The 23,976-nt window shown below is 30.5% G+C and overlaps 3 protein-coding genes across 7 annotated transcripts; 1 reads left to right on the top strand and 2 right to left on the bottom strand.

The window, feature by feature from the left end:
- Positions 1 to 1,936: 1,936 nt before the first annotated feature.
- Positions 1,937 to 8,378, bottom strand: LOC121219380 (tobamovirus multiplication protein 1). 3 transcript variants are annotated; one of them, XM_041097438.1, is made up of 13 exons: positions 7,952 to 8,378; positions 6,875 to 6,925; positions 6,410 to 6,443; positions 5,723 to 5,809; positions 5,563 to 5,614; positions 4,838 to 5,015; positions 4,667 to 4,759; positions 4,007 to 4,067; positions 3,514 to 3,578; positions 3,295 to 3,369; positions 2,877 to 2,952; positions 2,574 to 2,740; positions 1,937 to 2,374 (listed from the first exon to the last, which is right to left on the bottom strand). In XM_041097438.1, exons 1-13 carry the CDS (start codon positions 8,039 to 8,041, stop codon positions 2,351 to 2,353), a joined length of 1,053 nt encoding a protein of 350 aa, XP_040953372.1. In that variant the 5' UTR covers positions 8,042 to 8,378; the 3' UTR covers positions 1,937 to 2,350. The 3 variants fall into 3 exon arrangements, with proteins under 3 accessions (XP_040953372.1, XP_040953373.1, XP_040953374.1); XM_041097439.1 differs by having other exon boundaries at positions 4,925 to 5,015; positions 7,952 to 8,341; XM_041097440.1 differs by lacking the exon at positions 4,667 to 4,759 and having other exon boundaries at positions 4,925 to 5,015; positions 7,952 to 8,341.
- Positions 8,379 to 16,148: 7,770 nt separating this feature from the next.
- LOC121219379 (GDSL esterase/lipase At4g10955) lies at positions 16,149 to 19,342 on the bottom strand. Of its 2 annotated transcripts, XM_041097437.1 has the most exons (3): positions 18,831 to 19,342; positions 16,914 to 17,941; positions 16,149 to 16,717 (listed from the first exon to the last, which is right to left on the bottom strand). In XM_041097437.1, the coding sequence occupies exons 1-2, from the start codon at positions 19,034 to 19,036 to the stop codon at positions 16,924 to 16,926; spliced, it is 1,224 nt and encodes a 407-aa protein (XP_040953371.1). In that variant the 5' UTR covers positions 19,037 to 19,342; the 3' UTR covers positions 16,149 to 16,717; positions 16,914 to 16,923. The 2 variants fall into 2 exon arrangements, with proteins under 2 accessions (XP_040953371.1, XP_040953370.1); XM_041097436.1 differs by having other exon boundaries at positions 16,149 to 17,941.
- Positions 19,343 to 20,191: 849 nt separating this feature from the next.
- On the top strand, positions 20,192 to 23,849 carry LOC121219378 (uncharacterized). 2 transcript variants are annotated; one of them, XM_041097435.1, is made up of 4 exons: positions 20,261 to 20,664; positions 22,811 to 22,882; positions 22,983 to 23,095; positions 23,452 to 23,849. In XM_041097435.1, the coding sequence occupies exons 1-4, from the start codon at positions 20,460 to 20,462 to the stop codon at positions 23,467 to 23,469; spliced, it is 408 nt and encodes a 135-aa protein (XP_040953369.1). In that variant the 5' UTR covers positions 20,261 to 20,459; the 3' UTR covers positions 23,470 to 23,849. The 2 variants fall into 2 exon arrangements, with proteins under 2 accessions (XP_040953368.1, XP_040953369.1); XM_041097434.1 differs by lacking the exon at positions 23,452 to 23,849 and having other exon boundaries at positions 20,192 to 20,664; positions 22,983 to 23,395.
- Positions 23,850 to 23,976: the final 127 nt, after the last annotated feature.

The following is a 23,976-nucleotide window of genomic DNA, read 5'->3' as shown; positions in this document are numbered from 1 at the left end:
CCATCTTTAGAAAAGAGAGTCATTTTCTCTAAATTACTTATATGATAATTTAGAAGATCTAAAGATTTAAGAAATTGATGAATTCAAGCACGCTTCCGCATCTAGTTTTGTTCTTGATTTATTATTGATGATTTGACATGACAGATCCTAGTTTATGGTTTGTTAAGTTTTATATCAGATATTAGTTTACGGTTCTAACAAATAATCTTTAATTAAAACTTAATTTAAATTACATATATTACATATATGATAGTACATATTGACACATTAGAGTTGTAAGAGATAAATGAAGCTAAGCATTATTTAAACAAATGCCCATATTTATATAATTAAAATATTCACATTTTTATACTAGGTTAAAATATTTATAAATCTTTGTATATTCGTAAATTTGAAATTTAGTCCATGTACTAGTGTTTTTGAGTTAGTCCTACTTTTAGATACCAAAATTCAAGTTCAATTATTATCATTATTAAAATTTTTTTGTTAAATTCATGTTCATTGTAAGTCATTTTTTACATGAATACCGAATATTTTTTATTTAAAAATGTGACATCAACAAAATCGACAATAAAAATTAACAATTGGACTTGATTTTTAAATCTGAAAAGTAGAGAGACTAAATTCTTGAAAATAAAAGTACAGGGACTAAACTCTAAATCTGTGAAGAGTACGTAGATTTATGGCATATTTTAACCTTTATACTACAAAACATTTATTTATTATTAATATATTTATAATTGTAATAAATATCTATTATTAAAATATTAATATTGAAATATTTTTTAATATTATATGAAAAATATTATTAAAAAAACATTATTAAAATAAAATTAAAATATTAAATAATTTATTAAAATAATAAATTATATTAATAATTTATTATATGATTAGATATAGATAATTAAATATGTATGTTTAATGATATTGAAAATTATATTATTTATTAATTTTAAATATTTTTAAAAATAAAAATTTATTATTAATATAATAATATTAAAAGGGTAAGTCATTTTACAAAAAAAAAAGATTTATTTTCTATTGGCTAAGTTATTTTGTATGAAACAAACACAGGAAAATATAAAAAATATTTTTCGGAAACCATTTTCAAAGAAACAAATGGATCCTTCATTTTAAAACTGAGTAATTAAAGATAATTAATCTAAGATTATTTATATTTTTTATTTGTACATAAATTTAATAGATATAATAATAAATTAAATCTTTAATATTTATATATTGGATCAAATTGGTTTTGAGTATAAAAAAATTATTTGAAAAAATATATAAATTTTTAAAAAATCTACAAAATCCAAAAAGTATATAAAAAAAACTTTTGCTTCAAGTACATATAACTATGCAGAATGTGTTAACTTTTAGGACTAAAAATGTTATTATATCAATTAAAATTATGTAAAAATGATGAAAAACATTAGTATTGTGATTAATTGTCTTTAGATGCTCATTTATGTAATTGTAAGGGATTAAATTATTCTGATTTTATTTAAAAGAACCGATTTGCTTAATATCAAAATTGAGGAAAACTGGAAAGATTTTTTATGTTTTTAATGTTATCGTGAGTAGACAAAATTATACTCCGTATTGAATTGCTTTTACTTTATAATTGCTCCGCCACGTGGTTGTAATTGTATAGACCCGAATTTGGATTGAATTGCATATGTATATATTAAAACCAAAAAAATTTTGACTAAATTTGAACTCAACTCTAATCAAATCTCATTTTACAGAGCCAACTCTCCCAAAACTCTTTTTTTCTCTCATTCAGAATTAATGTGTTTAATCAATTGTACATAATTTTAATTTAAAAAGTTGGATGACCAAAAATAAAAAAATCGAATAATTGAGTGATCATTTTGTAACTTTTAATAATTAGATCACTAAAAAAATACTAATAATTGGTTCACTACCAATCTAGTTTACATTAAAAAACATCTGCCAATTCATTAGCAATCACAAAGAGTCAAATAAATTGTTCAAAAGCTTATATGTTCAACTGTTTCTAACAAAAAAACCTCGGTATGCATTTACAACACAATGCTTTAAGAATCATATATCCTACAACAACAACAACAACAACAAAAAAGAACCAAACATCTATCTTGTTTCTATAACACTCATGTATCACCTATATATATATATAATATGTTTCAAATGATGTCAAACTATGGTGATTTATTAAAAACAGGGTCATTTAAATCTGTAATCCACTGATTAGTTCAGTTAATGGCGACTGCTGTACATCGCAAAAACTCCCATCCCCTTTTTCATCCTTGGAGCTAGGCCAGCAGAGAAACATGGTGTTTTTTAGTTGATTTGAATAAATATGTGCTTAATTCGGACTTGTTCTTGACACCTGCAATATAGAAGCAAAACCCGGTATCGGGTTTGTCATTGTTCATTTGAACATCATAGATTTCAACCATAACCTATGCGAGTATTTAGAATTTTGAGTGATTAAATAATGAATACTCTTGAAAATTCATCGATCCATAGCTGAATATTATGCTGGCATATTTAGAAGTTAACAGCAAATGACAACGGATTTTCGATACCTGCTTTTCCGAACTTGTTGCGGTCGGGCAGTACTGATGATGATGCCTTCCTGCCGATCCATAACTAATAAAAGTTATTGCTCTTGGCTGCACTTGCCTATTACTTGTAGACGGGGCTGGTAGCTCTCTCATGAACCATAGTCCAAAAGCGAAGGGGACCGATGATCCTGCCGATTGAGGTTAAACATTAACTCTATACATTTTAAGAAACTATCTCATTAAATATTTAATTCAAAATGTAGACCGTTTACTACATCAAAAATCGTAAATATAAACCCGATCTTCAAACACTGAATGAAATACCTAAAACATGGTGCAAAATAAGAAGAATCGGTGCTTTTACGCCATTAATCTTCTCCGGATTCCAATGATGAAAAAGCTGCCAACAGAAAGAAAAATATTAGGTCTATAAGAAAGACCACATGCCTAATTCGGGAAAACAGAAAGAAATCTTAACAAAGTAAACTACACTCAAGGTCACAAAATTATTAGTAAGTTTATGTTTAGTCACTCTATTTAAAAAATTACAAAATGATCACTAAATTATTTGAAAGTTTTCATTTAAATCACTAAACTATTTAAAACTTTTCATTTAAGTCACTGAGCTATTAAGTTTTTTTTTTAGTAACCAAAATGTAAACTTACTAAAAATTTAATGATCTTGGGTGTAATTTACCCAATCTTAGCATCATGTCGAGGTCTTAAGATATCAAGTACTTACAAGAACATCCGTGAAAAGAGCTATTAAAGAACTCGATGTGAAACACAAGACCGAGACAACTGCTAAACCAACCACCTGCAAAATGAGACAAGCTTCTAGAATTTATCGAAATTACTTTACCCCCAAGTTTCTAATGACGTGTTTTTAGCATGCTTAAGGGATAAGAAATCGAGAATACCAAAAAGAAGGCTAAATGAAGAACAGCTAGCAAGTGCAAACCTTTCGCATTTCAGATGAAGCTTTCTCGGACCGAACTCTCCTCAATTTAGAAAATAGAAGGAAACCTGAAAAACAATAAAAGAAATATATTCAAGATAAAAACAAAAAGACTTGTTTCGGAAAAGTTTGATGCAACTGTTAAAGATCTTGTCTCAATACACTTTGTTTGGTAATTTCAATATAACTTGACTAGCTCTATGTTGAGTGTGAATATTGAATACCAATATATGTCCGACATAGATATGATTACTTTTTCAAAGTTTTCCTGTGTATTTAGAGAGTCCATAAAGGGTCATATCCTTAAACTCATATCGGAATATGTGTTAATCCGTGTGCTTTAAGAAAAACGAAGAATCAATATGAATTCCAAAGAAAAAGTTCTTAAAACCATTAACCAATGCAATATTACCCATATCCAAGGGGGAAAATAACAAACGCTGAAAAGCTCGAGTCCATACATATCATTAGGAAAAAAAAAGAAGTCATTTCTCACCATAGCAACCGAAAGCTACACCCATTAGAAGCACCAACGTGGCAAGAAAATCTATATACACCTGCACAAGAATTGCTGTTACAGACCAATAACTAATAATCACATTGAAAATATAGAAGGTTATATTCTCCTAACTATATAATTTAGTCCCAATGAATTGTAACAATTAGACGATTTGGCATTCACAATTTCAATCTTATGCATTCACCATTTGCTATTTTGCTCTGATACCATCCAGAATAGTTTTATATTAGATTAAAATGTGTCATAAATCCCTATTCTTTCAAAAACTGGAATTTGGTCCTTATACTTTTATTTTTAAAATTTCAATCCCTTTACTTTTCAGATTTCAAAATTCAAATCCAATTGTTAACACCTAAATTCGAGTTTATTACAACGTTATTCTTTTAGTTACATGGATACAGAGTGAGTATTTTTTTTATTTTAAAATGTCACACCAACAAATTTAACGAAAAACTTTTAACAATGTTAACAATTAGACTTGAATTTTGAAATCTGAAAAATAAAGAGACTAAATTCCTAAAAATAAAAGTATAGGAATTAAATTTCAAATTTGGAAAGAGAACAGAGGCTTATGACATATTTTAACCTTTATATTATAATCACCATATAATAATTAGGGAGTAATTTGATCCATACCCGAGCGAATACTAACGAATTACTAGGATTCTTCTGTTCAATCCGGATTATTGCAGCAAAGGCAATTATTAAAAGGACATTGAGCACAATGACCTGGTGGAAGAAGGAAAATAAAAATAAACCTACTGACCATAAGATTGGATTGTAAATAGAACTTATTTGTACTCGTACCACAATAACGAATTTTTGCCTGCTACCAACTCGAATACCTTGGAACGAGCAACATTTCCGACAAATATCAATGTTTGACAAGCCTACCTTGGTCTTCGAAGTTTCCAACAAAGGCTTTCGACTACTATTTTCTTCATCACCATCCTCTTCATCATTTGCCTGATGGCAAAGGTCGGCCCTATAAAATCATTGCCCATAAAAGCGTACATGTACCTTATAAATTACACTACACTATTTCCTGGCTAGACGCCTCATATCTAAACAGCAATTACTAGCACATCCTTCAAAAACTTTCGAAGAACAACATGATATTTTTCAAATTCTCATGCAAAATCAACGGTAAAAGTACCATGGAGACTCCTCTACTAGAAGTCAATTTGCATTTTTCCCCTTTTACTCAAAAAATGAGCAAATTAGCCCCTATATGTTAGATCAAAAGCAAACTGGTCCTTTTGTTAAACTATTACATATTGGCCTCTGTATGTCAGTATGAGGTACACGTGCCACACCATGTGTTACTATTTGGTTATTCCGTGAACCACCCCAGATTTTAACAGTACAAATGGATAAAAATTTTAACAAAAAGGATCAATGTGCTCGTTCATCTAACATATAGAGGGGTAAAATGCAATTTGACTCCTAGTACAAGGGCCACTTTGGTACTTTTACCCAAAATCAACATGCCAGCATATTAAAAATAATAATTAAGACACGGTCTGACTTACCAGAAAGATAGTAGAAGAAGAAATGCAGCCAAAAACAGAATCTTGGGCAAGGCTGCAGTAACGTTTTCACCATTAAACCATGGGAAGATCTCGTTAAAACAGCTATAGAAACAAGTACTAAAGGTAAATATAAATTGTTGTTCACTTGAGAGAAACGTACCCATTAGAACAAAGCCACACACATTAGACCAGCAAAGCCACCTTTTGCATGTGGCAACAACCATGCACAAAAAATAAATGAAATAACCTGTCAGAAGACAAAAGAAAATCCAAAGAAAATTATCTGATGCAGAAAAAAAAACATTTAGACACGCCTGCATGTTATAGTTTTGTAAATTCAGAACCAAGGAAACCGGTTTGGAATTTCTTTAGATCACATTGAAGGTAACAAATCTTTCAATGTTCCACATGAAAGTATAGGATAAAGTCCCTTTCCCGGGATCAAAAAGATCGAAACAGAACAATTTTGAAAGGCCGACACACTGAGACACTTGAAAACAAGAAGACATAGAGGGGATCTTGGAGCTTGGAACTCGAGAAATTGTTAGGTTGGCCAACATAGATTAGCTCTTCTTGATGAATCCTGGTTGGAATGAATAATTGGCATTGCAAAATATGCTAGTACGAATTAAGAAATAAACATATTCATAATAATCATCCCGTAAGTTCATGTTCTTCGTCTTAGAAGAGCTCCTATATATATCATTTCATAGGTCACTTCTTGTTCAAGGAAAAGTCGCACGTTATATCGTGGCTTCAAAACTATGAATGCGATATCATTTCCAAAACACTAGATATAAATTACAATTAGATCCATGCCTCTCGAGATCTTTTGTCTTACTCTTACCACAATTAGAAGAGCCGATCATGAGATGAAGAACCTGCAATTAGCATTTTGCTCCATTAGTATAGTTTCATTGAGACAAAAAAGAATAATAGCATCGAGTTCCTTTTCAAAAAAAAGTTTCATAGTTTATCAATTTACACGAATTAGAATCATAAACATAACTATAAGTGAATTTCGTGCTTTTATACAACAATCTTAAGTGAAAAGATGTGAAAGTTGAGCTATACAATATGTAAGAAACAACTTGATACAAATGAGCTATGTTACTCGGGCTCAAGTGCGAGTATTAAATACAAGTAAGCATTGTTAAGTACTATGACATAACATACATATATCACATCTGCACTCTTACATAAGAGTTCCTCCTATGTACACTAGGAAGTGGGAACCCGAAGTTTATTAAGCCGAGGTGAGCAAACTAAGAACCACATGAACAAGTAAACATGGAACAACACATAAACTTACTTTTTGACGTGTCCACCCAACTCGTTGATTCCGTAGGTGAATCCTACAAAGCTGGTTAAACAAAGGTTACAAATACATGTCAAAACATTTCTGATACATATAATTAAGAAAAACAAACTCGAAATATGGATTTGTAATGCTTTTTAAGCTATGCAAGGAAATTAAATCAAGTTAATTATATATGTATCTGACACGGTTGCTTCAAGGAAAACAAAGAATCGAAGCAGTAGCTAAAGGTTTATATCGGCTCACTCTTCTTCTTCTTTTTTTTACATTTTAACAAATAGAAAAGATTCAATCAAACCCGAGATTTAAGAAAAAATCAACACAAAGAAGGGCCAAAAGGTTAAAGTTCCTAGGAGATCCCTGCATTATAAGAACTATATCAAATTAGTCCCTCTATTATCAAATGGATCAATTTAGTCCCTATACTATTAAAAAGAATCAAATAAGTCCAAATTGCAACAGAGATAACATTTACTGTATTAAATTTTTCTTGAAAATTCTTTTTTTTTCAATTGCAGATCAATTCCAAACAAATTATTTCATTTAAAAAACATAAAAACTTTTTAAAAAATCATCTCAGTTAAACAGTAAATGTTAACTCTATTCCAATTTGGCCTTATTTGATATTTTTTAATAGTATAGGGACTAAATTGATTCATTTAATAATAGAGGGACTAATTTGATACAGTCCCTATAATACAGGGATCTTTCACCAGGGCCAAAATCATCACTAATTAATGCAAAACTTTGAAAAGGCATAAATTTTTCAACAGTATATATTAGGACAGAATCAGCCATTCAATTGATTGATTTGGTTCTAAAGCTAAAACGTACTGAAAAAACTAAAATCTTAAAGCAATGCCTATATGCGATTCAATAAGTTTCTATGATTTTTTATTTCCAACATTTTCTCGGGAAGCAAACAGAAACCCAGATTTCCCAATCAAAAAACATTACAAAATCCCCCATTAAATACAGAAATCAAAACCCATATTCACTAATTACCATAAAAAAAAAGCCAAGTGCATTAACAGAACATAAACAATTAAAAAAAATAAGCAGAAAACAAACCTGGAAAAAGGCAATAAATGCTAGAACAACATCAAGGCAAATCAAAGCAATATTTACAAAGAGAAGATTGAAAGGGTAACACTTAATCATTGCTTAGATTACACAAAGAAACGAATTCCTTTTTTTCCCTTCTTTCTTTGTTTTCTTTGAACCCCAAAAGGAAAAGAAGTTAGAAAAACAAAGGAGGGGAAGATATGTAGGAAACTGAATCCCAAAAATAACTCTCTCTTTTTTAATATCAGATTTCACTATTTCAGAGCCTCAAAAAAAACACACACACGCACAGAGTGGAAGACAAAAGGGAGAAAGACACAGGCTTTGAGGTTTTTATTTGGTGGTGGGGGGGAGGTTGGATCGTGAAAATTTGTGTTGAATTAAAGCATTTGCCAGTGATTAGCACAGTAAAGTAGCAATAAATACGGTGATAATTAGATGTACGGTCATATTAGGACAGGATTTATATGTATATACTGTCTGGTCGGATATTCGGTTCTTTGACTGTGTTTGATTCGCTAGTATAATTATGGTTAAATTTTGCTATTAGTCCTTGTATTATGCTTAAATTTTAGATTTAGTCTTTATATTTTAATTTGATCAAATTTAATCACTATATTTTTTTTGAATTTTAAATTTTCAGTCATAACTTAAATAGTAGCAGGAAAATTCAGTTAGTTACATCTGACATTTTGAACACTAAAATCAAACTTAAATACCAAAATGAATAGTAAAATTGAATTTAAGTACCAAATAATATTAAGATTATAAATGTTGTACATGGTTAGGGGTGTAGCTAGGGGAGCTGGCAGGGGCTCGGCCTCCCTAAAATAGAAAATTTTTTATTTAGGTCCTTTAAATTTTAAAAAAAATTAAATTAGTAAAGGTAAAATTGCACTTTGACCCCTTAAAATGATAAAAAATTAATTTAATCCTTTAAAAATTATAAAGATATAGGCTATTAAAATAGTGAAATTTTATTTTTACTATTATAAAAATTACAATTTAGTTTCGACCCTAAATTTTTTTTTCTTAACTTCACCCTTGTACATGATGTACTTGAGTATTTAGTAAATTTAAATTTCAATAGTTAAAATGTAGATTCAATTTGTATGGTTATTGTTGAAGCAATTTGGAATTCTTTTATATGTTTTTTAAAGGATAAATTATACTCAAAGTTATTAAATTATTATTAAGTTTAAGTTTTAGACACTAAACTTCAAAAAGTTACAAAATCATCACTAAACAATTCGAAAGTTTTCAGTTAAATCACTGAAGTATTTCAAAGTTTTTATTATGGTTACTGGACTGTTAAGTTTTTTTTTTTAAGTTCAACTAGAAAGCTTCAAGTAATGATCTGATAATCAGTATAGTGTATTAATACCCATCGACGAGTAGAAAAACATACATTAGATCCAAATTGATCAGGCGATTAGTGTTGGAGATCAGAGAAGAAAGTTATTTGGATTTTGGTTTGTTTCATGAATAAAAATGAACTATAGAAAAGAGAGCTTTCGATTAGTGTAGATGGTACGAATAGAGAAGGCCAATATAGTAGCAATTTTAATAGCCCAATTACTTAGATGAAAACTTTCGCATAGTTCAATAACTATTTTGTAACTTTTTGAAGTCGAATGACCAAAACATAAACTTACTAATAGTTTAGTAACCTTTAGTGTAATTTACCTAAGAAATAATAATATAAAAATCTTGGGGTTCGTAGGCCAAACTTCACCATAACATATATATTAATTAGAGAGAATGATTTTTTTGGCCTTTCAACTTTACGATAAAAATCATTTTAGTCTTTCATTTAATTTTTCACCTCATTTAATATTGAATTTGCATTGTTTGCCACTTTACCTCAAAATAGATGAAAAAGTTAACATTTGTCAATGTTGCTGACATGGCATGCACGTGCATGACAACATTAGCAATCAATTACTTTTTATAATTTTTAAAATATTAATTATTTTTTACTTTTTTAATATTTTTTAGTTTTAAAATAATTTTTTGAATTTTAAAATTATTACTTGTCACATGGTATCCATGTAACGATCCACGTCAGCAAAGTTAACAAACTTAAAATTTTTCATCTATTTTGGGATGGTTTGACAAATAACGCAAGTTTTAAAGTTGAAAGAATGAAAAATTAAATAGAGGATTAATTTTTTTTTAAAATTAGAGCATCAAAAAAGTTATTATACCTATTAATTATTAAGTAAAAAATCAACCATCATAAAAAAAAATAAAAAATAAAATCAAAATGCTTCAACATAAAGTAATAAAAAAGAATTGAGCTTTGAGGTGTGACTTAAGTTGTACGCGGCGGGCATGAAAATACAAAATTAAAGCCACGTTTCATTTTCAGAATCAAATTAATTAAATAATTATAAAGTGATAGGGATTGTATTATTTAATTTGCTTCATCTATTTTTAATTATTACTTTAAAAAAATAAAAAAAATTCCTATTTGCTCTACTTTTCATTTTTAATTGAGATCCGAACTTAAATAATTCTCATATTAGAGTTTAATTTCTTTTGTCCAAGTTAATCTTGATTTTGGTCATTGTTCTTATATTGGGACCTGAACTAGGTAATTGTTTCACATCCCGAACTTGATAATTATTCTCACATTAAGGTCTAAACTTTAAGGTTTTCAAGGAATCATTAGAGACTGGCTTGGATAAAAAAAAGTTTAGGTCCTAATGTGGGAACAATTGTTAAGTTCAAAAACTAGCTTTGAAAAAAAAATGTCCAAGGGTCTAACTTGGACCAAAAACAAAATTTAAACCCCAATATAAGAATAATTGTCAAATTCATACCTCAAATAATGATTCAATATAACAACGGGTAAGATTTTGCTGCAACAAAATAACAACTAATTGAGGTTACGAGACTTCAATATCTCAAATTTGATTCTCACTTTATTTAAATTATTTTAATTTCGTTTTAGAGACTGTATTTTATAATATTTTATTTCAATTATAGTTGATTTGCACATGTATTATTTATAATTGTAATTAAAAAAAAGACAGCTAATTAATTGCCAAAATATAGTATACAAGCAGGTGCTTGTCTCTGATCTTGGTCAACTAATCTACTGATTATAAAATATTTAATTTCGGGATAAGTTAATTAAATTCAGAGTTGAATATATGTTGCCATATTAAAAAAAACTTTGTATAAAAAAAAACTTTGATAAAATAAAAAATATATATTATTTTTATACTTTATGCTGCATTGAATTGTAATTTGTGAATTTTCAAACTTGATGCAATTTTTAATAAAATTTGGGTAATGAATTTATTTATCAGCTTTCAATAAAATAAAAATAAAAATAAAAATATATTTTAATTTTATAAAATAAAAATATTAATTTATTTTATATATAAATTTAAATGCTTTTTTGAATATTATCTCCCTATTTTGACGTGAGTGATTAAATTGATATTTAAAAAGATAAATTTTTATAACATAAGATATTTTTTATTATCGATAATCGAACTAAAAAAATCTTCATATATAAGGTAGCTTCAAAAATATATAAAAAAGTTTTATTCACAATTTAACTCTTAAATTATACATATTTTCTCATTTTAGTACATATTTTTATCTAATTCAATATTTAGATTGTCATTTTTCTCACAATTTATGACATCATACGTCATTTTTATTGGATGATATTAAAATTTTTAAAATAGATAACGACAAATAATTTAAGTACCAAAATGAATTTAAAAAATGTAAATACCAAAACGAAAAAGAAAAAAGAAGGTTAAAAGTAAAACCATGTATAAAGCCTTAAAAAATATTAATATTTCTATTAAAGAAATTAAAATCCTCATGTTTATTATTATGCAAGGTTTTGATAGGTGTCCATCACAATATTTTAACACGTCCCATCTAACTTTTTCGTGGGAGATAATAATGCTATCTTTAAAAATTTTACAGAAAAACGTTTATTGTTAGAAGTGATTTTTTGACTTGTTACGGTTAACCTTTTCCAACATTTTGAAATTATATTTCATATCCAGTGGTAGAAATTTCTTATAAGTTGAAGATACTTTGGGTAGAGGTTTTCATTTTTCGAGCAAATTGTTTTTATAATTAGATTTGCGTAAGGAGGCTTGTTGATGCTAAAAATTTGAAATTTAAAAATCGACCCAGAAAAGTAAATTAGTTCAAGTAAGTAACGTCGTTTTAATTTGGATAATGAGTACTTATTTTTTATGTATAATGTTTTTGTTTTAAACATGTGAAACAAGTTATTTGGGCGAAGATGAGTAGACGAATTAGAGCCGTTATTTATTACGACGGTTAATTTTGTGACACCGATATTGGGTTCATTTTTGTATCAGCTCAATTTGTAGAATTGGATTTCAATCGGAGCATAAAATTGAATGAGCTTAGGTTAAGAATTAGAAGGAAAGTGTCGACTTTAAGCCGGAGGAGAATTACGAGCTTGAAATATAAATATCTAATGTCACTAAACCCTATTAGATATGATATATTTGAGGTCAAAGGTGACATGGATGTTTAGGTGATGCTTGATAGGCACTTCTCTAGTGAAAATGTTATACTAGAGTTATATGCCCACTTTGTCGATCTTGAGGAAAGTGGTCCGAGTTCAAAATAGAGTAAATCAGGAATAAGAAGCAAAAAGTCCAACCACACTGTTGTGTAGTGGTTTCACTGCGTTGTTACAAAGCTCCTATCAAGAAATGTCGAAATCATCAATAGGAAGACATTCTTCGGTTTCAGCCGCCGATTTCAACTCTAGCGTACAACCAAGGTTAATTGGTAACTCGAACTTAGAGACCCAAACACGACATTCTGTGAGTGCTTTCGATTTCAACTTCCCAACGTCGATGTTCTATGTTAGAAACACTTATGCGGGTATGTCATCAAGTTACACTAGTGGCCAATCCACAAATAGTTTTGGTTTTAATGTGTGGTTCACAAGAATGAGTGATGTACTCCCTACAACCTACACTGACGAAGGGACATCCAACCTTTGACATGCAGCTGGGGTTGATAAGGAAGAGGAAGCAGGAAATGAATAAGAAGTTGGGAACGAAGAGGGAGCTAAAAACAATGATGATCTAATCTGGGAGCACGGATCGGGTGGTTTGGAAATTGCATTATTTTATGAACCAGAGGTTGTTCCTACTGAACCAAAAAGGAGTAGTTTTGACGATGAAGGTCCAGACAATGCTGTAACCCATCTCAGATTTTACGACATATGCACCTCCACCCCACATGCTTAATGTAGACCTTAATGTTGAAGGTGAGTTAGAATTTTTAGAACTTTCTCATAAAAGACTGGACCATGCGAGTTTTTCTACAAGTTTCGATAATTTACAAGTTGGAATGGAGTTTTCCTTCAAAGATGTCTTGTTGCTATAGTGAAGCGGTATAGCATAAAGCATGGGGTAAACTTCCATGTTATAAAATCTCGAACCGAAAAATATGAGGCCACGTGCGCAATGCGTGATAGCAGATGCCCATGAAAAATCATGGCATCTGTGAGAAAGAAGATAGGGTTATGGACAATAAAGAAATATAACACTACACATACTTATGTTGTTGTAGGTACGCCATAGAATCATTTGAAATTGGATTCTGACCTGATCTCTAACATTGTCTTACGTATTTTGAAATACTTGTGTTGTTGCCAGTATGTCACAAGATCATCCAAAATTAGATTCTAACATGATCTCTGACATTATCTTACTTATGGTGAAAGCGAGCCCTAGGATTCTGGTGTTGATTTTGATTGCCAATATTCGTAACTAGTAAGACCACACTATGTCACACTACATGGCATGGGTTGCATAATTGAAGGTTTTGAAAAAGATGCATAACAGGTGAGATAAATCGTATAATGATTCGTGGCAACGGTAAAAGGTACTAAATCAGTACATACCAGGTATCGTCATTGATCTACAAATAGAACATGCATATCATGGCAATTGAATAGTCAAGAGAAAAGAATTTTCCATTTTTTTGGACATTCAAGCCACACGTCTATCCGAAAAAACACATGTTCGAATTCAATTTAGGGTTTATTATTATAAATATCACAAATTGGCACCACCACCAACCTTTAATTTATTTACATTGTCTAAAACTAATTAGTAGGATTAATATAATTTTTAACCCTTAATTTCAGCAATTAAACCTATTTTGGTATTTGTATTTTTTTTTGTTTATAATGATATCTAAGCTTAATATTTTTGTCCATTTTAGTAATTTGAACTTATATTTTGTAAAAGTGTGATAACGTGGTTCTTTGAGATTCTGCCATGTTATCACTTGGAAGTTAAAAAAATTATAATATTTTTAATTTTTAGATTATATATATATTATTTTTAGATGATGACATGGCATAATTTTAAAGTGCCATGTTATATCGATTTTTCACTTTACTTTTTATTATGCTTTCTTTTGTAATAAGTTTTCAAAGTAACTTCTTTTTTATTTTAATTTTGAGATTATCTTAAATAACTTTTTGATTATTTTAATTTTGTGATTTAAATAAATTTAATTTGATATTTTTTGGTGAAAAGTTAATTTGATATTTCAATATTTTGAGCTGCATATTATTTGATTTGATTTCTTTATTATTTTATTAAATGTTAAAGTTAAATCAAAATAGTGATTCAATATTAAAGTGGGAATAGTTGTAAGTTCAAATATCAAAGTGGGTTAGAAAAAAAATTACAATAATTAAAATGTAGGAATGTTCAAATAGTAGGTTCGAGTATTCGAACCGAACTATCATTAATCAAATTACTCGAAAATTTGAAATCCGTAACCATTAACCAATTAAGTTTTTTTAAAATTAACCGAATTTAATTAATAAAAAAAATTCACGGTGGTGTAACTAAAAAATGAACTTGAGCTAACGAGGATGACTAAATTAAAAAAAGAAATTCAAGTGACCAAAGCAGGAACCCATTAAAACTTGAGTGACTATATGATAAATGTACCCAAAGTTAATTGTTGTGAAAAAAAATCGTGCTTAAAAACCGTTAATTGAACTTTGTTCAAAGATTCGTTAATTATTTTATTATTATTATTACTTTATCTTATGGATTTAGATACCTGAAAATAGAACTTACCATAAATATATTATAATCTTTAAATGCAAACTACAAACTTTGGAATATACATTGAATTGCTAAAATTATAAATGAAAAATCTTGGTAAAAAATAACTTTTTATATTGAATAAATTTTCTTTCTAAAAGAATCAGAATAATTTAATCATTATTAATTTAAAATTTGAGTATATAACAATAATTAATTACAACATTAATATTTTTTCGTCAATTTAACATAATTTAAATTGATATATAAATTTAACCTTTAAAATTTGCACGTTTTTGTATTTATATATATTTCAATTTTTTAAAACATTCTTTTTGAACTTTTGAATTTTTAAAAATTTTATACATTTTTTTCGAATAATTTCTTTTAGAATCAAGATCAAATTGATAGAATATGTAACTATTAAGGGCTTAATTTGTTATTATATCAATCAAAATTATGCACAATTGACAAAACACATTAATTATGGTGATTCGTTGTCCTTAGTTGCTCACTTTTGAAATTGATATAGTTTAAATTACTCCAATTTTTTTAGAGGGACCAATTCACTTAATGTCGAAATTGAGAGGTGTTTTTACCAAACAAAATTACACGATAATAAGGCTTTGGTCATTGGTAATAATAATTGGTACAATAATAACTTTAACCTTCAAAGTTTACACATTTCTGTCTCTCTCTATATATTTGAAGTTATTGTTGTTTTTTTAACATATTGACTTTTTAAAATTTAAAAGTTTTATACATTTTATTCAGATTTTTTTAATCGTGACTAAATTGATAAAATATGTAAACACTAAGAGTTTAACATGTAATTGATGAAAATTTATTCACTTTCGAAATCGCCAAGGATTAAACAGTCCTGATTTTTTAGAGGGATGAATTTGCTTAATATTGAAATTGAGAGGGATTAGAGAACAAAAATTTGACATAATAATAAAGGTTTGGTAAGAAAGGAGTTCTTATTATGGAACGAATCTGGTTTTGTTAATAAAAACATCATTTTCAGCATCTTTTCTTCATGTCCTATGACTAGGCTCTTGTCGTTACCTGCAGACATATATATCCAATGAATTGGAAACTTCCATATATATATGTATATATGTGTATATATATATATACAGCGATGGTTACATGATTTTCATGAAACAATAACAATGGGGAAGAAGAAGGTAACTCAGCCGGCAACGGCATCTTTAAAAACATCCAAGAACGAGAAGCAACTTCACCGGCTGGTAAAAGTTTTAAGGCCTAAGGTTTACATTACAGACAGCTCGAGTTTCAAGCAGCTTGTTCAAGAGCTAACTGGATATCAGACCCGAACTACCAATATACCTGAAGAAGTTGAAAAGGTCCCAAACATGGAAAACATCGAAATAGCTTCCACTGCTATGGATTCCCCGTTCTGTATGTTCGATTCATTTGAGCAAGCATTTCAGCCAGAAGTAATAAACCAGGAAAGTGCCCTGACGGAGGTGGCTGATCCTGACATCTCGATGTTTAATCATGTGCCTTTATCGACAAGCCAACTACAGACAAACTGGATAGATTACCAGAATCTCGAGTCATGGCTTTTTGATGCCAATGATCACGAGCCGTCATGGCATACAGGTTGCTCCCTAATCGAACCGGAGGCCGGCCTATTCGACTACATTGATTGCTGCATGTATAGTCAAATGTGAATTAACAATGAAAGCACATAGAAAATGAATATATCTATATATTTCCAGGAAATGGGGTATACATTTGTTGATATCGATGAACAAGAGAAACCAGTAAAGCCGATATATCGAAAAACATGCACACATATTATTGTAAAAAGACCAGAAACAATCTATAAAAACCAAATCATTTGCCTTTTGTTCTTTATCTTGGCCTTTTCGTGACTTGCGAAGCCGGGAGGCTGTATAAGGACTTCAATTGCCTGCTTATCAATTTGCTCTTATTTATAGCAAGCTGAAGATCCAAGTCATCCGACCACCATTGCTCCAAACCGTGAGCTTCGAGAAACTTTTGTTTCCCTTTCGACATCACAAACAACTTCGCTGCAACTTGACCGTTTGTAGGACCGGTGTTCTCTTTGTTCGCCTCATTTTCCTCAGTTTTTCCTCCGGGATCGGTATAGTGGCAACAGATATAATCACTATTGTTTACATATAAATGAGGCACCCATTGTTTCAATCCCATAGAAGCTTTATCCCCATATATATTGCCTAACCAACTCTTTAAAGAGTTATCTTTGATCTCTTCATCACAGTCAGCTTGAGGTTCACTACTCGAAGGAAGCATCGATTTAAGTCTTTTCCAAGCAAAACCTGCTTTTTCTCCGATATTTCTTAAGCTCATAGCTATTGAAATTGAGGGCGGGTTAAACAAATGAGCATCGACGTATATCCCATCTTTAGCCAATGCTTTTCCCACTTGTAAAGCAAAACCAGCTCCCAAAGAATGACCTGCAATACAGACATTGCTACTACCGTACCTTCCAGCAACTGTTCTTAATGCTTCCAATGCACCTTTAAATCGAACAGAACCTTTCAAGCTTTCCCAAGCTAGAAACCGAAGATCATCCTCAATATCTCGTCTAATAGTTGGACCTTTGAGTAAAGTTCCACGAAGTACTAAAATGGCTTTCGGTGCTCCACTAGGCCTAATGAGCACAAAATCAGCCAAGGCTGCCGATTGATCCCATTCTAATACTGCTCCGAATATGGATCCGTCCCTTTCATCGATCAACGTTTGTGTCAACTTGTACTTGAAAGTCATCCACCATTTCGGTGCAAGAGCGGTTTCGACAGTTCTATTCTCTTGTCTGTCCAATTCAAGCAAATAAACTGCTTGTATGAAACAAGCAATTACCGATCTCTTATAGTTTGTATCTTTCCTGCAAATTATGAATCATATTCATTAACATAACAAACAGATTATACAAAATTATGCCTTTTTTAGAACTAGATATATGGTACAAACATATACATATCATGGTTTCATTCAAAGACAGCTAGGATTTGTGCTCGATCGAACATAAAATAGTTCCTTCTTCAACAGAGGAAAAGGGAGGGAGGGCAGGAAGCCCCCTAAAATGGCAATTTGCTTCTTTAGACTCAGAAATTTATAAAATCTTAAATTAATATATGGTAAAACTATAGTTTAGCTCCCAAAAGATGCAAGAATTTCAATTTAGTCCTCCAAAAGACCATAAAAATATAAGCTAATACAAGTGTGAAATTGCATTTCATTAAAAAGATAAGTTGATCTCGGCCCGCACCTGTTGTTCAATAATCAACTAGATCTCAAATTTCAAAACAACCCTTTTTCATAGCTTTGAGATGTTAATTAAAAATTGAAAATTCAAAACCCTAAAACTTTGCATCAAAATCCAGGTACTGCAATAATGTAATCGAGATCATTCTTTAGTTTTCCCTAATCACTCAGATTAGTACCATAAAGGCTAAAATTTCACCCAGTACTGCTCACCTTCAGAAAATCATTAAAAATTTGAGGAAAAAATCACAAAGATTTGGATAAAAACGGAAATGGGTATCTTAAAATCAAGCATTTAAAACACAATTTATTTACCAAAATTGCATGTTAGCAAAAAAATAATTAAAACTACACATTAGAACACAAGAACCTTGTTGACTTACCAAAAACAAAAAATGAAAAGAAAAAGCACAGAATTAGATTAAAAAAAAAGGAAATGGGTAATCTTAAATCAAGCATATAAACTTCATTAAATCAACCAAAAATGAAAAAATCGTTGAATTACTTACCAACTAGAATTGATAAGGTCTCTCCAATTAGGCTTAGCTACATTACGAGGACCAGATACATGAAATGCATATGGATGTGCTTCTTCTTCTTCTTTTTCATTTTCTTTTTGTTCTTTTTGTTCTTTTTCTTCCACCACCACCGCCATTGCTCCTCCTTTTTCCTCCAAAGCTACCACCACCACCTCCTCTACTCCACGCTTCGCCATTAATATCTAAAAAAAAAGCTTTCCAAAAGAATATAAACTAAAAAATATATATTGCTTCTTCTTGAAATTAGCTTGATTTCTTTTGCATGGAACAAGAAAAGAGAAAGCTTAAACGATGGGTTTTTTTCTGGGGGGGGGGTTTCCTTCTTTGGTTGTGTGAAGTGTTTTTGCTTGAAAGCTAAGGCTTATAATAATTCATTTTTAAATTTAAAAGAAAAAAGAGAGAAGAATTTTGAGTAATTTGAAACGCCTGGATTTGTAGAGAGATCTATAACGGTCATATTTCTTTCGTGATGTCGGTTTTCTTTTTTGGATTACAGTTGGATAATGATTTAATTAATGTAATGCTCATAATTCTCTAACTTAATTCAGCCGTGGTGACTTAAATTCAGTTCGGTTCTACTGAGTGTCCAACGCATGAATTACATCGGAAATTGATTAAAGTATCAGCTCAAAATTATGTCCGGCTCCGTGATTATCTCTTTTAATAATATTATTTTCAAATTTACGTTATTTTTTTAGGAGGTTAATGTGCCTTATCATTAATAATAATATTAAATAATTAAAAAGTAATCATGAGAATAATTTCTAAATATAAATATAAATATCAGAATAATTATCGAATAAATCTAACAAAGCACACAATATTATTAACCAATGTTTATTTTAAAAATATGTTTTTATAGCTTCAATTGAATAATGTAAATAATCTAGCATTACCTTAATGTTTATTTCTTTCTACTTTGTAAAATAATGTGCTTTTAGCTATTTACTTAGTTGGCTGAAAATAGAGATATAGATTATTATTTTTAAGATCCAATTTACCCCTCAATCTTTCTATTTTCTAATTTTTAAAATTTATTTTTTTACTTTTAATTCCATAAATTCAGTTTGTTGTTTGATTTAAAAAATAAAATCAATTTGATAATTTTATTACTCAAATTTTATTAAAATTGAATGTGTTAGCAATTGGACATCAATTTTTAAATTAAATCAAATTTAAAAAAAAATCACATATTCAAATTTTAGTGAAAATCCATTAACAAGTTTATCAACTTTAATTTTCAAATAAAATAAGTAGAAAAATTAAATTATCGAAAATAAAAAATAGAGACTAAATTTTAAAAATTTCAAGTATTATAGGGATTAGAGGCAAAATTAAACCTATTATTAACTACTTGTGCGGTTGTGCCACCACGCATAGGAGGGGGGGATAGCCACCACGCATCACGTAAGGGCCTCTCATATGAACATGTGGAGGACATCACTCTCCAACAAAACCAAAACTTGAAAGCTCAGGCAACTCAAAGCAAAATTCAGTCTTTAGTCTCAACATTAACAAAGATTAAAATGAAATCCCTGCTTCAGAGATTGATCGGTTGATCCCCAAAACCATCAATATATAAAAAAAAAAACTTTGGTTATGGCTTTGTATTTCATGGCTACTTCACTTAATCCAAAACCCTGTTCAAATTCTAATATTATTGTTGTTCCTCCATTGCTTTACTCAAAACCCAAACACCGTTTCAAGCTCATCTCTTCTTCTTCTTCTTCTTGCGGTAAAGCTTTTGCTCAATCTGAAGGAAAAGAAGGGGGAGTTAAAGAGGAAGACCCTCCCGCTTTCTCTGGTATCAATTTACTTCTTTAATTCTTTAGCTTAAGTTGAAAAGTTCCTTGTTTTCTGGTTTAATTTTGCTGGGGTTTGATTGGATTTACATAATATGTGATTGGAAGAAACCATGTTTTGTTAATGTTTGGTTTAATGGGTTTGCTATTTAGAACTTGATTCAACTTGAGTCTCTTTTGCCTAAGCATATGAAGGTTCCTTTTCATATATATATATTGAATTGTAAAGCATATATACCCTTTTCTCCCTTGTCAAAGCAGTCATGTCTTGATTGAATTTCTAGGATGTTATACTATGGTAGAAAGAAAACTAAATTGATGGATAGATTTTTGGTTTTGTGCTTGAAATCCTATATATATATGTTACAATACAGAATATGGGTGGTTTTCTGCTTGAAATCCTATATATATGTTACAATACAGAATATGGGGGTGGCATGTAATCGCTATTTACACGGTAAGGGGTGCGGAAAGTCGTTAAGATGAGGACGGGTCACACGTTAGAAGGTAGTAGAGCCACTAGGAGCGGTGGTTTCAAGGGTCTCGTAAGTTTAGAGAGTTTTTTTCGAGAGAAAATCTGCAAAGTTTTCGTAGGCCTCTTCTAGGGGTGAAGTCATTCTGCAAAGTTTTTGTCCTTTAGGGGTGAAGTAAAAAGAGTGAAATTAGGTTTTATATTTTTATGAAAGTTAGAATGTAATTTTATTATTTTAATAATTTATATCTTCATAATTTTTAAAAGATTAATTCTTTTTGGATTGGTAACATGACGTCTATAGAAGAAGAGAAACTTACTTATTTTCCAAGGTTTTGCATGGAGCTTAACGGAAACTATTAATATATCAATTTGCTGGGCAAAACAGTTTCATGCTACTCACGCATGGGATCCATCCAAAGAACCAATTGTGGAGTCTGAATGATAGTTAAGAAAAGCATTTGACTAAGTTAGTAGGTATGGTATTATAGTTTTTTAAGTTTAGTTAGGCTTTTCAACAACAATAAAAAAAGATTAAATTAAAATTTTATCATTTGCTAAATTAAAATCTTGTAAAATTTAAAAGGTCAAAATGAAATTTTACATTTTAGGAGGCTAGAGCCCTTGTCAACCCTTCTGATGCCGCACCTAGCCTTCTTGAGTTCTCCTTATTCTTATAATGGAGAGTGTTTATTGTTCTTGTGAAGGAGAGAGCTTTTATAGAGGAGGAGCTTTGACATGGGTTCCAACGCATATGGTGTAGGGAGAGCATTTGTTTTTTTTATTAAACTGATTTAATCGACTATAATCCATAAAACCTGACTTGATCAAATTAAAGCTTAAGAACCGGCATTCGGTTCATTTGGTAACCAACTTTAGTTATTGGTCTTGAATATTATATATTATAAATTATAAATATATTAAATTAAGTTTGTTTTTTTATCTGTGGGTGTGAAAATAAAAAAACCAATAACCGATCAAAATAGATGTTCAAGCCGAACTCATAACTGAAAAAATTGTACAAACTGCCCAAACCAAAATTGACTAAGGGTGAGTTTGGATGGGTGGTGTGTTTATCTGCGGTTAGTGTAAAAACAGCGGTGGCGGTGAGATTAGATACTGTAGCGATACTGTAGCGTGAGACAAAAAATAAACTAAACGCACCGCACTCAGTCGCTCATCCAAACCCATCATAAGCCGATTGAGTTGGTTTAATCAATTTTAAACTAAAATTACTCTCCTTGTAGGATGGCTGTAGAGGTAGAGGTGCTTTATTAATATGTGACGAGGTGACTTGATAGTAGGTGCGAGAATGAGTATAACAGTATAGCCTTTCTTCTTGTGATGGAAAGAGCTTTTATAGTAGAAGAGCTTTAACATAGGTCCTACTGGAATGATGTAGGGTGACTATAGAGGTACAGGAGCTACTACTTCATTAGTATGTGACAAGGTGACTTGATAGTAGCGCGTGGGAGTGGATATAACAATATAAAAAATAAATGATGATATTGAACATAAAGTTATCGCCATGAATAGCTATATGTTTGCTCTCCATGCCTCGTACTTCTTTACTATTTGTCATGGCATCAGCTCATGGTGTTGATATTTTTAAACATCTATTGAGATTCAATAAATCATTAGATCGTTGATTTCGTGTATCGACATTTTTTGTTAAGGTTCATTGTCTTCCACACGCACACAGCTCGATCTTTTGGACCAGCTAAGTTCAACGAGCTCCACTGCCGACGGTACGTCGATCTTATCCCTAGTAAATGCAACTTGCAAGGCCTAGATTGAGCAACAGTACGATTTTCGAGTTTGTGACTGATTTGTTTCTTTTACGACCAGGGTATGAGAGTGACGGTAGGTCTGGGAAACTCACGATTCGTGAGCAGCTCGTGCGGTTAGTCGGTGATAGAGACGATGACTTTACTATTCCATTGGGCAAAAACTTGAAGAAGGTTAGTCCAAAGTTTTTAACCATCTCACAGAAGAGAAATATCAGGAGACAGGCATATTTGAATGAAGTTTCTCAGAGAAATGATTCGGTTTTCTTTGCAACGATCGGAGCATTCGTGCTTGTTCCGCCGCTTATAATATTAGGGATTGCTATATTAACAGGTTATGTCCAGCTTTTTCCTTGATATACATACACATTCTCAAAGTAAATAGAAATATCGAGGTTAGACGGACCCGAACTTATGTTCAGCTTGTTATTGCCGTTTCTTTTCGTTTTCGTTATTGCATGATCGGTTTACTCACGAAATTGAGTCCTCCTTGTTGGTTCCGTTGTTAAGAGCTTATTCATAATTTGTAGTTATTCCTACATGGATGAGTATGACATGAAACGAGCATCTCATCGAACACATTCATAGTTCTCCGAGGCTTAGAATCATATATGCTTGCAAATTCTTTGAAACGGAGAGGGATTACGGGAACATCGACCGAAGTAGGAATGCTTGCAGATGAAACAGAGGGGGATTACTGGAACATCGACATGTTAATAACTTAGGTGAAGATAGGCTGTCTGAACGGTATATACGAAGATGCCGGCATCTTTTGCTGCTAATACAAGTTCATGTTGCATATATACTATTCTATGGTACTGCAAATGACTTAAAAATACCTCCAAAATGGAAGTACCAAGTTTAATTTTCCACTCCAAAACTTAACTATGATCAAAGTATTAATAGGAAAATCAAAATGATTAAATTCTGCTATTAGTCTCTGTACTCTATGTAAGTTGTGGATTTAGTTCCTATATTTTAATTTGATCAATTTCAGTATCTGTACTTTTTGAATTTGTTAAATTTAGTCCATGTACTTTTTTTAATTTTAAAAT

Source organism: Gossypium hirsutum, chromosome D07 (genome assembly GCF_007990345.1).
Source record: "Gossypium hirsutum isolate 1008001.06 chromosome D07, Gossypium_hirsutum_v2.1, whole genome shotgun sequence".
NCBI lineage: Eukaryota > Viridiplantae > Streptophyta > Magnoliopsida > Malvales > Malvaceae > Gossypium > Gossypium hirsutum.
The sequence above is the reverse complement of the archived record's forward strand: the minus strand, read 5'-3'. Positions and strand labels throughout refer to the sequence as shown.